The 14,503-nt window shown below is 45.1% G+C and overlaps 1 protein-coding gene and 1 long non-coding RNA gene across 2 annotated transcripts; one reads left to right on the forward strand and one right to left on the reverse strand.

The window, feature by feature from the left end:
- Nucleotides 1-8,068: 8,068 nt before the first annotated feature.
- On the forward strand, nt 8,069-8,799 carry LOC146573913 (uncharacterized). The gene is made up of 3 exons (XR_014892446.1): nt 8,069-8,224; nt 8,313-8,389; nt 8,646-8,799. It is a non-coding gene; the product is annotated as an uncharacterized LOC146573913 (long non-coding RNA).
- An 858-nt stretch (nt 8,800-9,657) lies between these two features.
- LOC146573914 (uncharacterized) lies at nt 9,658-12,933 on the reverse strand. Its single transcript, XM_085273369.1, has 3 exons — nt 11,706-12,933; nt 11,254-11,389; nt 9,658-10,971 (listed from the first exon to the last, which is right to left on the reverse strand). Exons 1-3 carry the CDS (start codon nt 12,299-12,301, stop codon nt 10,219-10,221), a joined length of 1,485 nt encoding a protein of 494 aa, XP_085129495.1. The 5' UTR covers nt 12,302-12,933; the 3' UTR covers nt 9,658-10,218.
- Between the last annotated feature and the right edge of the window lie 1,570 nt (nt 12,934-14,503).

Here is a 14,503-nt window from a genome sequence, read left to right on the forward strand (position 1 = left end):
CCAGATTCAAATCGAATCGAATTGAATCGTGGATCGAATCGATTCAGGACCTTGTGAATCGGAATTGAATCGATTCTAGATCAGTGACGATACCCAGCCCTAATTTTGACTATACCGCTCTATCGTGATAGCGCATGTTGATGATGTCATCAAGCTGCGCCTGTTTTGGTCGAAAGCATCGCAGCGGGTACAACCATTATCATCTGCAAATTATGCCGGGATGACAGTCGTAGCAAAGAGATGAAGCACTTTTGAAATATGGGGAAAGCCAAAAACTGCGCTTCCTCCACTTCCGTAACATCCATCCATCCATCTTCATCCGCTTTATCCGAGGCCGGATCGCGGGGGCAGCAGCCTAAGCAAAGAGGCCCAGACCTCCCTCTCCCCAGCCACCTCCTCCAGCTTATCCGGGGGAACACCAAGGCGTTCCCAGGCCAGCCGAGAGATATAATCTCTCCAGCGTGTCCTGGGTCTGCCCCGGGGCCTCCTCCCGGTGGGACATGCCTGGAACACCTCACCCAGGAGGCTCCCAGGGGGCATCCTGGTCAGATGCCCGAACCACCTCAGCTGGCTCCTTTCGATGTGGAGCAGCAGCGGCTCTACTCTGAGCCCCTCCCGGATGGCCGAACTTCTCACCCTATCTCTAAGGGAGAGGCCAGCCACCCTTCGGAGGAAGCTCATTTCTGCCGCTTGTATCCGCGATCTTGTTCTTTCGGTCACTACCCACAGTTCGTGGCCATAGGTGAGGGTAGGGACGTAGATCGACCGGTAAATTGAGAGCTTCGCTTTTACACTCAGCTCCCTCTTCACCATGACGGACCGGTGCAGCGTCTGCATTACTGCAGCTGCAGCCCCAATCCGTCTGTCGATCTCCGGCTCCCTTCTCCCATCACTCGCGAACAAGACCCCGAGATACTTGAACTCCTCCACTTGGGGCAGGAACTCATCCCCGACCCGGAGTGGGCACTCCACCCTTTTCTGGCTGAGAACCATGGCCTCAGATTTGGAGGTGCTGATCCTCATTCCCGCTGCTTCACACTCGGCTGCGAACCGTTCCAGTGCGAGCTGGAGGCCCTCACCCGATGAAGCCAACAGAACCACATCATCCGCAAAAGTCAGAGATGAGATTCTGAGGCCACCAAGCCGAAAGCCCTCCGCCACTTGGCTGCGCCTAGAAATCCTGTCCATAAAAATTATGAACAGAACCGGAGACAAAGGGCAGCCCTGGCGGAGCCCATCACCCACCGGGAACGAGTCCGACTTATTGCCGGCAATGCGAACCAAGCTCTTGCAATGGTTGTATAGGGATCGAATGGCCCGTAGCAATGGGCCAGACACCCCATACTCCCGCAACACCTCCCACAGGACACCCCGAGGGACACGGTCGAATGCCTTCTCCAAGTCCACAAAACACATGTAGACTGGTTGGGCAAACTCCCATGCACCCTCAAGTATCCTCGAGAGGATAAAGAGCTGGTCCAGTGTTCCGCGACCAGGACGAAAACCGCATTGTTCCTCCTGTATCCGAGGTTCGACTAGCGGACGAACTCTCCTTTCCAGCACCCTGGCATAGACTTTCCCAGGGAGGCTGAGGAGTGTGATCCCCCTGTAGTTGGAACACACCCTCCGGTCCCCCTTCTTAAAGATGGGGACCACCACCCCGGTCTGCCAGTCCACGGGTACTGCCCCTGATCTCCACGCAACATTGCAGAGGCGTGTCAACCAGGACAGCCCTACATCGTTCAGAGCCTTCAGGAACTCGGGGCGGACCTCATCAACACCAGGGGCTCTGCCACCAAGGAGTTGTTTAACTGCCTCAGTGACCTCGCCCCCGGAAATTGGCGGGTCATTCCCCTCATCCCCAGACTCTGCTTCCTCCTCGGAAGACGTGTCAGTGGGATTAAGGAGGTCCTCGAAGTATTCCTTCCACCGCCTGACAATTTTCTGAGTCGACATCAGCAGCGCTCCGCCAGCACTATACACAGTGCAGGTAGAGCACCGCTTTCCCCTCCTGAGACGCCTGACGGTTTGCCAGTATCTCTTCGAGGCAGTCCAAAAGTCTTTTTCCATGGCCTCTCCGAACTCCTCCCACACCCGAGTTTTTGCTTCAGCCACTGCCCGAACCGCATTCCGCTTGGCCTGTCGATACGTGTCGGCTGCATCCGGAGTCCCACAGGCTAACCAAGCCTGATAGGACTCCTCCTTCAGCCTGGTGGCTCCCTTCACCTCTGGTGTCCACCATTTGGTTCGGGGATTACCACCACGGCAGGCACCAACCACCTTGCGTCCGCAGCTCAATGCAGCAGCTTCGGCAATGGAGACGCTGAACATGGTCCATTCGGACTCAATGTCCCCAGTCTCCCTCGGAATGCTGTTGAAGCTCTGCCGGAGGTGTGCGTTGAAGATCTCGCGGACTGGGGCCTCTGCTAGACATTTCCAGCACACCCTCACTACGCGTTTAGGTGCACCAGGTCTGTCCAGCGTCCTCCCCCGCCACCTGATCCAACTCACCACCAGGTGGTGATCAGTTGACAGCTCAGCCCCTCTTTTTACCCGAGTGTCCAGAACATATGGTCGCAGGTCTGGTGATACGATTACAAAATCGATCATCGACCTATGGCCTAGAGCGTCCTGGTGCCACGTGCATTTATGGACACTCTTATGTTCGAACAAGGTGTTCGTTATGGCCAAACTGTGATTAGCACAGAAGTCCAATAACAAAGCACCGCTCGGTAGGGCTGAACGATTATGGAAAATAATCTAATTGCGATTTTTTGCCCCAATATTGCGATTGCGATGCGATATGCGATTATTTTTTAAGGTCTTTGTCTTCTGTATTATTAAACAAAGACAAGCAATACATCATATAGTATGGCCAATACTATATTACATTAATTTTAAACTGTTCTTTCCTGGAAGACAGACCTCTGTTATGATGACATGAGGTGATGCATGAATTGATGACTGACATTTTTATTTAACTTCTTCAATCACAACAGTATATTTGAACATACACAATAGTTTATTTTTAGCTTACAAACATCTGAGCATAAAGTGCTGACAAGGAACCCTGGTGTAAACATTAAAATGAAAGTCAGTGCAATGTGCAGATTGCAGAAATATACATAAAAAAAAATCGGTGGCTTTACCACACTCAGTTTTTCGACATCTGTGAACTACTAGACAGTCATTAAATTAAAAAATAACATTAAATAAATAAAACTAATAAATAAAAAATGCACACATCTTACTGATCTCTGCAGTCAGTAACATTACACATTTTTATATATTTTATTTATTGTTTACTCTATTTAATTTGTAAAATATGTGTACACACACACACACACACACACACACACACACGTGTAGAAAAATATTTAGTATACACATCCAGAAATGCATATACTATTATATATTGTACATATATTTATTAGTTTCAGATGTAGCCATTCTTGTATTTTGCTTGTTTACATTATTGTATTTTGCACAACTCTGTTGCTTGTGAAGCTCGCACACAAGAATTTCACTCACATGTGCTGTACCAATGTACCTGCACATGTGATGTGACAATAAAAGTGATTTGATTTGATTTGACATAAAGTGCAAACATAATAGCAATTGTATAAACAATGAGTATGGCTCAGCTAGCCATAATCATCCTAGCTCACAGGTTTTTTGCTAGGAAGACCAGCATATCTACTTTTGCTGGCTTTAAGGATGAGCGAGTGCAGGTCACTATATTCCCTCCAGTGCTGAACAGACGCTCTGAGGGGGCACTTGTGGCTGGCACACACAGATATTTGCGGGCCATCTTGCACAGTCGTGGAAAGTGAATGTTGTGCACCTTCCACCAGGCTAAGGGATCATCCTCTCCGTCAATGACAGGGGTCAACAGGTAACTATTAAACTCTGTCTTCACGACATCTTCAAGTGGCAGAGGCAAAGCTGAAGAGGCCGCACTGGTCCTCAGACGGTCGGGTAGGCCGGAAGTAAACGGCCATGAAATTGGACGGTCTAGCCTTCTGATTAGCGTCACTGCTGTCTCGGTGGAGCTTAATAAACTCGGCCGTCTGCTTCTTGCTATCTAAAATATAACCAGACACTGGTGTAAATTCTCGACTGTCTCATACTTCTGTTTAATAAGTTTTCTGTTTGACGTTTAGTCAGCTGTGTGAAAACCAAGGAGGAACCCACCCGGGGGATTAATAAAGTTTTATTTTATCTAATCTAATAACTTTAATCTCAGCCAAACCGATTTAATCACGAACAAACAAAACACTGAAAAAAGCCCAACAATAACATTTTTAGGTTGTCTAAGTGACTTATATATTACGTTTAACCCGAGCAGCGAAAGTCCGCGGTGATCTGAAAATGATGTGCCGGGAGTTGTGCCGTTCTCGGCCGCATCAGTAACCCTCGAGCTCCCGGCTAGCTATCGAGCTGGTGGGTAGCAGACGCCTCCTAAAACGTCGAAGCACTTTTGCAAATATGCGATATCTTGATAAACCGAGCAGATATTTGATGTTTACACAACTACTTTCTCGCCTGAAAATATGTTAAAAGTTTATTTTGTGACCCAGAAAGATTAGTATGAGTAATTTTAAAACTTAGTAGCGGCCGCCATTGTTGGAAACTGGAGTTTGGCTGGGCCGTGCTGTGAATTCTGGAATATGGTAGGCCACGAAGGACACACCCGACCCATCCTTCAAATTCGGGGAAAAGGAGGACGCATTTGTCGGCTACATTCAGAGGAGTCTACGAATTTGGACAGCCTTCGGCGCGTCGCTGTGACGTAATCGGTCTACAAATGCGGCCTCAGGAGGATGCAGCCCATGAATTTGGACATGTCCAGAGTATAATCGCAGCCTTTGCGGTTAGAAAATTGCACTTGATCATGTCGCGATATTATCGCAAATGTGATATATCGTTCAGCCCTACCGCTCGGGTTCAGATCAGGGAGGCCGTTCCTCCCAATCACGCCCCTCCAGGTCTCGCTGTCGTTACCCACGTGAGCATTGAAGTCTCCCAGCAGGACAACAGAGTCTCCAGGTGGAGCACCTTCCAGCACCCCCCCCAGGGACTCTAAGAAGGCTGGGTACTCCGAACTGCCACTCGGCGTATAAGCGCAGATGACAGTCAGGACCCATTCCCCGACCCTAAGGCGCAGGGAACAAACCCTCTCATCCACCGAGAAAAACCCCAACGTACCGGCAGCAAGACTGAGGGGATATTAGAATACCCACCCCAGCCCGCCGCCTCTCCCCAGGGGCAACTCCAGACTGAGACAGAGTCCAGCCCCTCTCCAGGAGACTGGTTCCAGAGCCCAAGCCATGCGTAGAGGTGAGCCCGACTATATCTAGCCGGTACCTCTCAACCTCACGCACTAACTCAGGCTCCTTCCCCACCAGAGAGGTGACATTCCATGTCCCTATTGCCAGTCTTGGCAGCCGAGGGTCAGTCTGCCAGGGCCTCCGCTCCTGGCCGCCACCCGGCACACAATGCACCCGGGCCCCATGGAGTAAGGCCCGGGCACCAGACACTCGCTCTCGGGAACCCTCCCTGGGCCTGGCTCCAGGGCGGGGCCCCGGTAACCCTATCCTGGGCAGGGTAAACTGTTCCCTCGATGTTCTTTTCATAAGGGTCTTCTGAATCGCTCTTTGTCTGGTCCCTCACCCAGGACCAATTTGCCATGGGAGACCCTACCAGGGGGCAAAAGCCCCCAGACAACATAGCCCCTGGGATCCCTGGGACACACAAACCCCTCCACCACGATAAGGTAGCGATTCATTAATGTTGAATTCTTTCGCAGCTGTTCTATTCCCATGTTGTTGCAGTATATTAATAACTAACCTTGTATTGTGGATGAATAATCTCAGTTGTTCTCCTGACTGAAGTTTGGCCCGTGTATAGCATCCTGCTATGCGATTGCATTTGTCCCTAACCACCAGAATCCCTCACGTTAACTTTTATCGAGTGGAAAAAAAGTTGGCGTTCATCCTCCAGCTTCACTGTGCTAATGTTATGCTAACATAGCTGTGTCGCTAGCAATCACGTAGCACAACATTATATACCAGGTAGTCCAACTTCAGTAACCCTGCAAACGCCACTGCTGTTTAGTTTCCTGTCTTCATTTATGTTGGAAGTGACAGCAGAGCTGTAAGTTTTACTTAGTTTCAAAAATCTCTCAGTCAGAACATGGTATGTCTTGTTTAGGTGGAAACTAGCGAGCTAACTTCCTGTTAACTTCTAACTCCGTTAAATTTAATAACTTCTGTTTTCATGGATGCATGGATGTTAAACTTGATTGTTACACCTGCTAAAGCAGCAACACTGATGATTTTATTAAAGATTAAAGAATTTAGATCGTTTTTAACTCTCAGTGTTCGTTTGACTTTGGGACCTGAAAGGGATGGAGTTTTGGACCCAGATTACTCCGCGAAGCTTCTCACTACGGCAGCCGTAATGCTCTGACAATCAATCAAAACATTTTTAGCAGATTTCTGCTCGCCAAAATCAGTTCGAGGTCAGTAAGCACAACCAGAATTCATACATAAGGCACACTCGATTTTTGAGAAAATTAAAGGATTTTAAGTGTGCCTTATAGTGTGGAAACTACGTTATACAGAAAAAAGAATATATCGCGATATTTATCGTTACGCACATGCTTCAAATTATATCAAGATATGGATTTTAGGCCATATCGCCCAGCCCTAATTGTATTAATAATTAAATTTCATTATCTGTGTCTTTGCCACACAGGTGTAGATACTGTAGGTTCAGTGAATGCTTAAATTGCATTGATTAGAATATACTGGACATTCAAAGCTAAGATTCAGCGCACTGTGTTAGAGGCTGGGATTTGATGAATTCATCATATATACAACCTTTGATCATTGTTTATGTCCAGTTGAGAATGAATCTGTGGACTCAAATATTAAATGAACTGAAATCAGTAGTGTGGTCTCCAGTCTTGATATAAGGAATGAGAGAACTAACAGCTGTTATTTTAATCAGCCTGTCTCAGTTGTTTTAACTCTAAGTACCATAGAGTAATGTGGTAACATCTGGACTGACGAGTTTACTGTCAGCATTTTAATCTCTAGTTTAAAGGCTGTAGGCTGCAGCCATTGCTCTAACACTGTATAAATGTAACAGGGCTCAGTGCTGGTTCTAATAGTCTTAGCTGCTTCCAGCTTTATTTGTGAAGAGCACAGCAGTTCACAAAACACGTAGCTAGCTCGTACAGCTGCGACCTTAAAATAACGGGGCCACAAAAGGTGATGCTAGCGTTAGCCATGTTAGCCCGTTACCTTCAACAGGTGGTCAGACTGCGAAAACAGGCACTCAGTCAGAGGTTGGGCTCTCCGTTGCGCTGCAGGGTCCCTTCATTCTTCACATATCCGTGTCGAGCCGAGTGTACATCCTGAGGCTGAACGGCCTTTGTACAAGCACACATGCTTCTTAGCAGGGCGAAGCTATGAGCTAGAAAAATCCAGGCAGGCAGCATGTATCTGTCCAACCAATCAGAGAGCTCCTTACATCCCATGGTGTGGCTAATTTGAATAGCCGCAAGGAAGTTGTCCATTGGACTACTTGCACTAACACTTCCGCGTTCTATGTAGTCCTGAGTGAGGCACCACACAGACTAAGTGTAGGCAGGAAACTGTGTAAAGTTGTTAATCCCCGTTCAGTGGGGTTCAGTTCATTTAAGCATTAGTTAAGTTCATTCCTAAAGGCCCATCAACTTGAATGTTTTCCTTGTCTCCCTGCTTTATCACTCCTAATTTGACTAGTCAGATAGTTAAATCAACGTGTGTTTGGGTGATCAGAAACATTTGACAACAAGTTAATACTGCAAATATACACAATCTAAGTTATTACAGTTATCAAGGATGGTTAAGTTGTTTTAATAGGGAGAGAAGGAAACACTAAGCATTCAGGAGGGTGCGTAACCATAACACTGAACTATGTTCCTGTTCGGCTCTTCCATGAAGATGTTACATTTTTAATTTTCGTTCTTTCTTCTTAGATTAAGCTTCTGGATTCATTGCCGGTGATACTGACACATAGCCAGTGCTCCTGTGTGGCAGGCGCTGTTATGTGCAATCACACAGTGGCATTGCTCTTCCAAACAGCACACTACTCACAACTCAGAGTGCCGGTTGTCCCCCCTGTGCATAGCTGCACGGAATCTGAACAGCAATGGCACAAGCCACGGACAGTGGTAATTTAAATGAGGTTAAAGTTTTTGAATTAGTCCATGTTTACATATGAACAGCAACACCATCCATAGTAAATGTGTCTTCTGTTAGGGTGTGAGGCCAGGACCCATCAACTCCATGATCTTCACTAAGCCGGTACCAAATAGGATGGCCCAGACTGGAGTACGGTAATTACATTTGTAAAATTTGGTTTCACGTGTTACAAATGTATGTTGCTATTTTTTTCATACATACATGTGTCAGAATAGGTATTAATTTACATACAACATTACACTTTCTGAAGACGGCTAACTCAGTCATGTACATATACATCCCAGTCTCTAACTTATGCACCACTGTTTTACACCTTTTAGTTTTTAGTTTAGTTGTTGTTCAGTATAATAACCTTCTCCCTTACATTATTGTCATTGATGTTTTCTTTAGGAGTGGCTTCTACAGAGGCATGGTGGGTCCGTTACCAGATCCCTGCTTGTTCAGAATAACGGAGGCATATGCAAAATTTAATATTGAGGACAGGCCACTTGTGACCACAATGAACATGAGACCTGACAAGCCCCTTGTGGAAAGTGCCTTTGGGCTGGTGTCATATCAGCAGCCGGTTTTGACAACCCGGTACATCACACTACACCGCGATGCACCACCAACACCGCACTTGCCTCTGGAGGGGTATGACATCTTGCCATCAGATTGTGTGTTTGTGTGCTCAGAAGAAGAGCTTCTGCATCTGAAAAGCTTGTCTGTAACTCTGGAAATGGCTCACAAAATAGAGGAAGCTACACGTGAGCAAAGCTCTTCGTCTGAGTGGCATCAGCTCCGCAGGCCCAGAGTGACTGCCTCTAGGTTTCGGGAGGTGTGTCACGTCAGAGGCCAGAGCTCGGCCGAGTCACTAGCAGAGCGTATATTGAAGGGAACAAGGCAGACAGCAGACATGAGGAGAGGAACTGAGATGGAGCCTGCAATAGCAGCAGAGTATAGTAGGCTAATGAATGTTAACTACTCACCCTGTGGTCTGGTCATTCACCCCATTGCCCCCTGGCTTGCTGCATCTCCTGATGGTGTTGTTTTTGACCCCAATGAATACCCCCAGTTTGGCTTCGTCGAATTCAAATGTCCCAATGTACAAAACTTTATTGACTGCAAATATGTGCAGATGGAATGTGGTACCCCTAAACTAAAAAAGAGCCACGCATATTACTGGCAAGTGCAAGGACAACTGCTCATCAGTGGGATGCAGTGGTGTGACTTTGTTGTGTGGGCACAAGAGGACTACCTAGTGCAAAGAATATACATGGATACAGATGTGCACAATGCAATCAGAGAAAAGGCAGACTATTTCTTTTTTTACATATATATGCCAAGATACCTGTGTTTGAAAAAATGAACAGTGAAAACAGCAAAAAGAAAAACAGATCCTTCAGGCTGGCTGGAACAAAATAACTGATGTTTTATTTTCAATATATTTCATGAATTCTTTTGTTGTTACATGTTACCTTTATGTGACATCAATGAACTGTTATTTAAGCAATGGCATCAATTAAATTTTTAAAAACACACATTAAAACATTGAATTTGTGCAGAACTTATTTACATGGTAAGTATTTAAAACTCCATGCCTAGCATACTGATATACATTTAGACAATAACACAACTGAACTGTAGAAAATGACAAATGGTATTTTTGATGTTCCAAAAGCTCAATGTCACTTATGATTTTAAAACGATTTAGTGATTTACTTTATAATTTTGATAAACAGTTTTGTTGAATCTGAATAGTAATATAGTATTATAATTAAACAGTATTATTAACATTAAACATATGCAATGAATTTGAATTATCAATAACTGAAACTCAACTATCGGCACTCAAGTACCAGTTCTGTAATCAAGTATTGTCAGCTGAGAAGGAAGAAATGCAACTGTAGTGGCCTCAGCTGCAGGTCATTTTCCATAAGTTACTTGTACTGGCACTGGTGTCTTAGGAAAAATCCATCTTGTCTCACTTAACCCATTTTTTAACTAATGCTGTGTTCTGGTAATTTGACAGCATACATGCCACTGCAAACAGTTGGTTGATATTATAAACATGTGACATGGTAATGATGCTATCAAAAAGTTTGTTCTGTTTGATCCTCCTAATGACTCGCTCCACATGTACCCTGAGTCTGGCTATGGCCTGCGTCTCCTTAACCTGGTATGCTGGCATCTGCTTCTGCTTAGATAGAAAAGGTGGGCAGTACACTTTGCATTTACAACAATCAGTGATTAGGAAGCCCTTATCTACCATCACTGCCATGTCTTCAGTCAACTTCTCAGCAATGCCTGATTGTTTGAATAGTTCCTTGTCACTAACCGAACCAGCATACAGATTAGAGATGAATGTCACTGGACCATGTGGAGCTATGCCAACCAGGGCTTTCATCGTACAGTGGGATTTGTACGAAGAGTACATTTCACTTTGGAGAAGTGGTGAGGATGGTGTCTGACACCTCAGCTCTGTACAGTCAAGGATCATCTGGGTGTCTGAGAAATCTTTGAATTCCTCAGGGAGGTAAGCTTGCACTTCTTCACGTGTAAGCCAGATGCACTGAGACCCTAGTGCAGTGGCAAGAAAATTTGTCCATGTTGCAATAATGCGGCTCACTGTGGACTGGTGTATGTTAAATCGGTGTGCCAGGTCCCTCTCCTTCAAACCAACTGACAGGAAAACCAGGAAAAGAAAAAACTCATCAATTGGCTGTAGCAGCTGCCTCTGGAAGGTGAAAACAAAAGGGAAAATGTTACTCCTTAAGCTATGAACTAGTAAAATTATTCTTTTCTTGGCTAAATGTTTTGTAATGGTTAGGCATACCATACTGTACCATGGGGTAAACAATGAGGTGCTGTAGTGCACAGGTGTATGTATGTAAAGGATACTGAGTCTAGCATACATACACCTGTGTATGTATGCTACTGTACATAAAGTAATGTTATTGTACATAAATACAATAACATTACACCTCTAGTTCTAACTACCAACAAACCCATAACCTACTGTTGATGTGCGTGCAGGTGTCAACACTTCTTCGTTCCGATTGGCAGCTGACTTGGCTCTTGAAACCCGGATCATTTTATAGATGCAAGGCTCAATCAAAACCCAGAATGCCATCAAATGATCATAGCTTGGAAATCTATTCACGAGAGAGACATACATCGTGTCAATCATTAATTAACATTACACACTGACATAAAAATAATGTGAACTGTGACAAATATGCTAATGGAATGCTGTATAAAATAGTCTGATTAAGAGTATTTGGTGTTGTATTTTACCTGTAGCATTAGGATATTGTTTAAATACTAAAGCATCTACATAAAACATACAATCAGCAGAGAAAAAGTAAATATCTATTTTGTTTTCATTAAGACTGGAAAAACTTTCGAAATTTAACTGATGGTGACCTTGGTATATTTTAAACAGTTAGCTTGAATAGAACTTAGGTGTACCTGGTGTAGAATCGGATGTCACTGTCGGAGCCAGCAAAACGCTGTAACCCAAATTCTCGCTGGACACGTAACTCCTGTATTTCCTTTCTCAGAGTCTCCACGTCTTTGGACAGGTCTTCTGCAGCTGATGCAGATATATCCAATGCAGACGGCTCAGGGACTGAGCAGTAGTCATGATCTCTTGTAAGACTGTGCTCTTCTTGATCGTCAGGAGGAACTAGTTCAGGGCGTCGCTCCGTTCTCTCCCAAACACTACGCCGCGGTGGTTCAACTTTATAGCCATTCCACTCAAAAAGTGTTGGTACAGCACCTTTAATAAGCCGCCTTCGACCATCGAGGGTTGTTGGCTCTATGAGTTGATCACTGGCAAAGTGTCTGCGGCAGACCCTGGTGTGAGAGGTAATCGTGAAATGATCCCGGCGTATGTTTAACAGCCATTGTCTTCTCAAGTCGGAATGGGTCGGAAAGGCATGAAAACTTAGTATGCCGTTAAATTTGGCTGAAGCTGAACAAAGTGGGACACAGCAATGCTCGGAGTATTTCTTCTCCTGTTTTTGAAAATGTTCTGTTTTAAATACTTTCCTTTTTATACTCATTCTGAAGCGACATTAGCATAGCTACCGATAGATAAGCAAACGTACCGGAAACGCACAAGCGGTACTATTTGGTAGTGATGGGACGTTCTGTATCGAGGCTTCGGAGCGTGTGTCGAGTAATGGAGGGGGCGTTTCCGCGAAGCGCGTATCGAGGCTTGCTTCATTTATGGGAGGAGCTGAAAATGATGACGTCCGAAGCCTCGCTGCCCGGCTGTACCACGTGACTGGTTCATGAAGCGGTTCGAACTTTGCCGCAAATAATCATTTTCCATACTGCCAGCATAAATATACACAGTATACTGCCATCACTACACTATAGGTGTTTTACACACTCCTTTTGTTGTTGACATTTACAGGCTGTGTGCAAAATGCCACACTCTTCAAATTCATGCCAGCTATTATTTTTACGTCCAGTAGGTGTCCTGCTAGAGCAAATGAAGCTTCATGAAGCTTCGCGTTGGGGTGAACCAATTGGATGAAAAGCTTCAGTGCTTCATGGGGCTTCATCTGCCCATCACTACTATTTGGAAACGGAAATACGTCACATGCCCTAGTGCAAGTAGTCTATTGAAAAGGTAATCCAGCAACTAATCCAGCAGCTAATCCCGGAGGGAACAGGAAAGAGAAATGGATTTTGAAATGCAGTTTATTAAAGTGCAAATGGAAAAAGGATTTTGAAATGCAGTTTATTAAATTGGAAGTCAAAAATGAATTTACAAATGCAGAATTTATTCTACAATTCATTATTTAAGCACAGAATTCTTTATTTCGATGCGTGGCTCTTGTGGTCCTCCATACCATAAGGATTAAGTACAGCGCTATAAAAATACAGGCAATTTAATCGAATCAGTTATTCCCGTTATTCTGGTACATTTAGGTGTTTTTGGTTAATGTCACATCTGTCTGATTTTATGATGCTATACTGGATAAAAGACGCTGTACAGTTGCTTTAATTTGCCCGTTTTATTTGGCTTTCATTTTACTTTACAACGTTTGCTGAGAGAAATTTTCAATAAACGCAGCAGCTTATTTAGTTTAAATACTAACCTTTACAGGTTATTGTAAAATCGTAACCAGTAGCGGTTTTTACACGGTTGCCCAGGGCGGCATCATGGGCATCGCCAAAAAAGGTGCTCATACTTATGCTGCCCCGACATCCTGCCAGCGCAATTTAGGGATGGCAAACCAATAGAAACCAATTGGTTTTCTATCGCCCATTTAGTAAGGGCGCCCTCCGTTTGCGAGGTGCGCCTGCTGCTTGCGGCACAGGGAGGAGAGGGTGGGGCGGCGGGGGATTCACTGGCTGGCTGGAGCAGCATCTAATAACCTGGGCCCTGTTTCAGGAAGCCGGTTTGGAAAACTCAGAGTGAAAAACGACACTCACGGTTGAGTAACCCCGAACTGTCCAACTCGGAATATTCCGTTTCAGAAAGGCTGATAACAATTAGTTCAGTCAACGCGGAGTTGCTTTAACCCCAAGTGAAGCGCGCGGACGAGGATACATAAAGCCCTGATCAGTGGAGCACAGATTAAGCGAGTCACCATGGAGACGGAGGGAAAGAAGGCGCGGTCAATGTATTTCACAGCGCTTGAGGCCGAAATTCTGATGGCAGCATATGCCGATAACATGCAAATTCCGCGGAAAAAAGTAACACAGCCACAGCTGCAAAAGCATGCATGGCAAAACATAGCCGACAGAGTCAATGCGTGAGTGTTAATATAAACATTGATCTAGGGATTTCCACCCATTTAACACGTTATTTTATCATATGTTATTTTATTTGTTATTTTATACATTTTATTTTGTGACGTGATGTGAGCGCAGGTGCAACCCAACAGGCCCCAAACGTTCCTGGCAGCAAGTAAAAATGAAATATAAAAATATAGTCCAAACAGGTGAGGTGTAATTGTATTATGAGCCACAGTGCTTGGTCTGTTTGTCCGATGTAAATCAATTGCAGTTAGAGGCTACATTAATTTTCTGTCTGTAAGCACTTATTGAAATTATCTGAGCACATTACAAGTACATATTTGCTTACTCTGTATGCTCAAATGTGACCCGTTATAGCCAACAGAAAAAAAGCGGAGGCCCGAAAAACAGGTGGGGGTCCTCCACCACCACCACCACTCACAGAGGCTGAGCAGTTGGCCCTCAGCCAAAACAGTGGGCGCCCTGTGGCCGAAGGCATCTCTGCGGGGACA

The sequence above is a fragment of the Mchenga conophoros genome, linkage group LG5 (assembly GCF_057382185.1).
Source record: "Mchenga conophoros isolate Kocher_MC1m ecotype Shallow Benthic linkage group LG5, M_conophoros_male_GT1.1, whole genome shotgun sequence".
Classification (NCBI taxonomy): Eukaryota; Metazoa; Chordata; class Actinopteri; order Cichliformes; family Cichlidae; genus Mchenga; species Mchenga conophoros.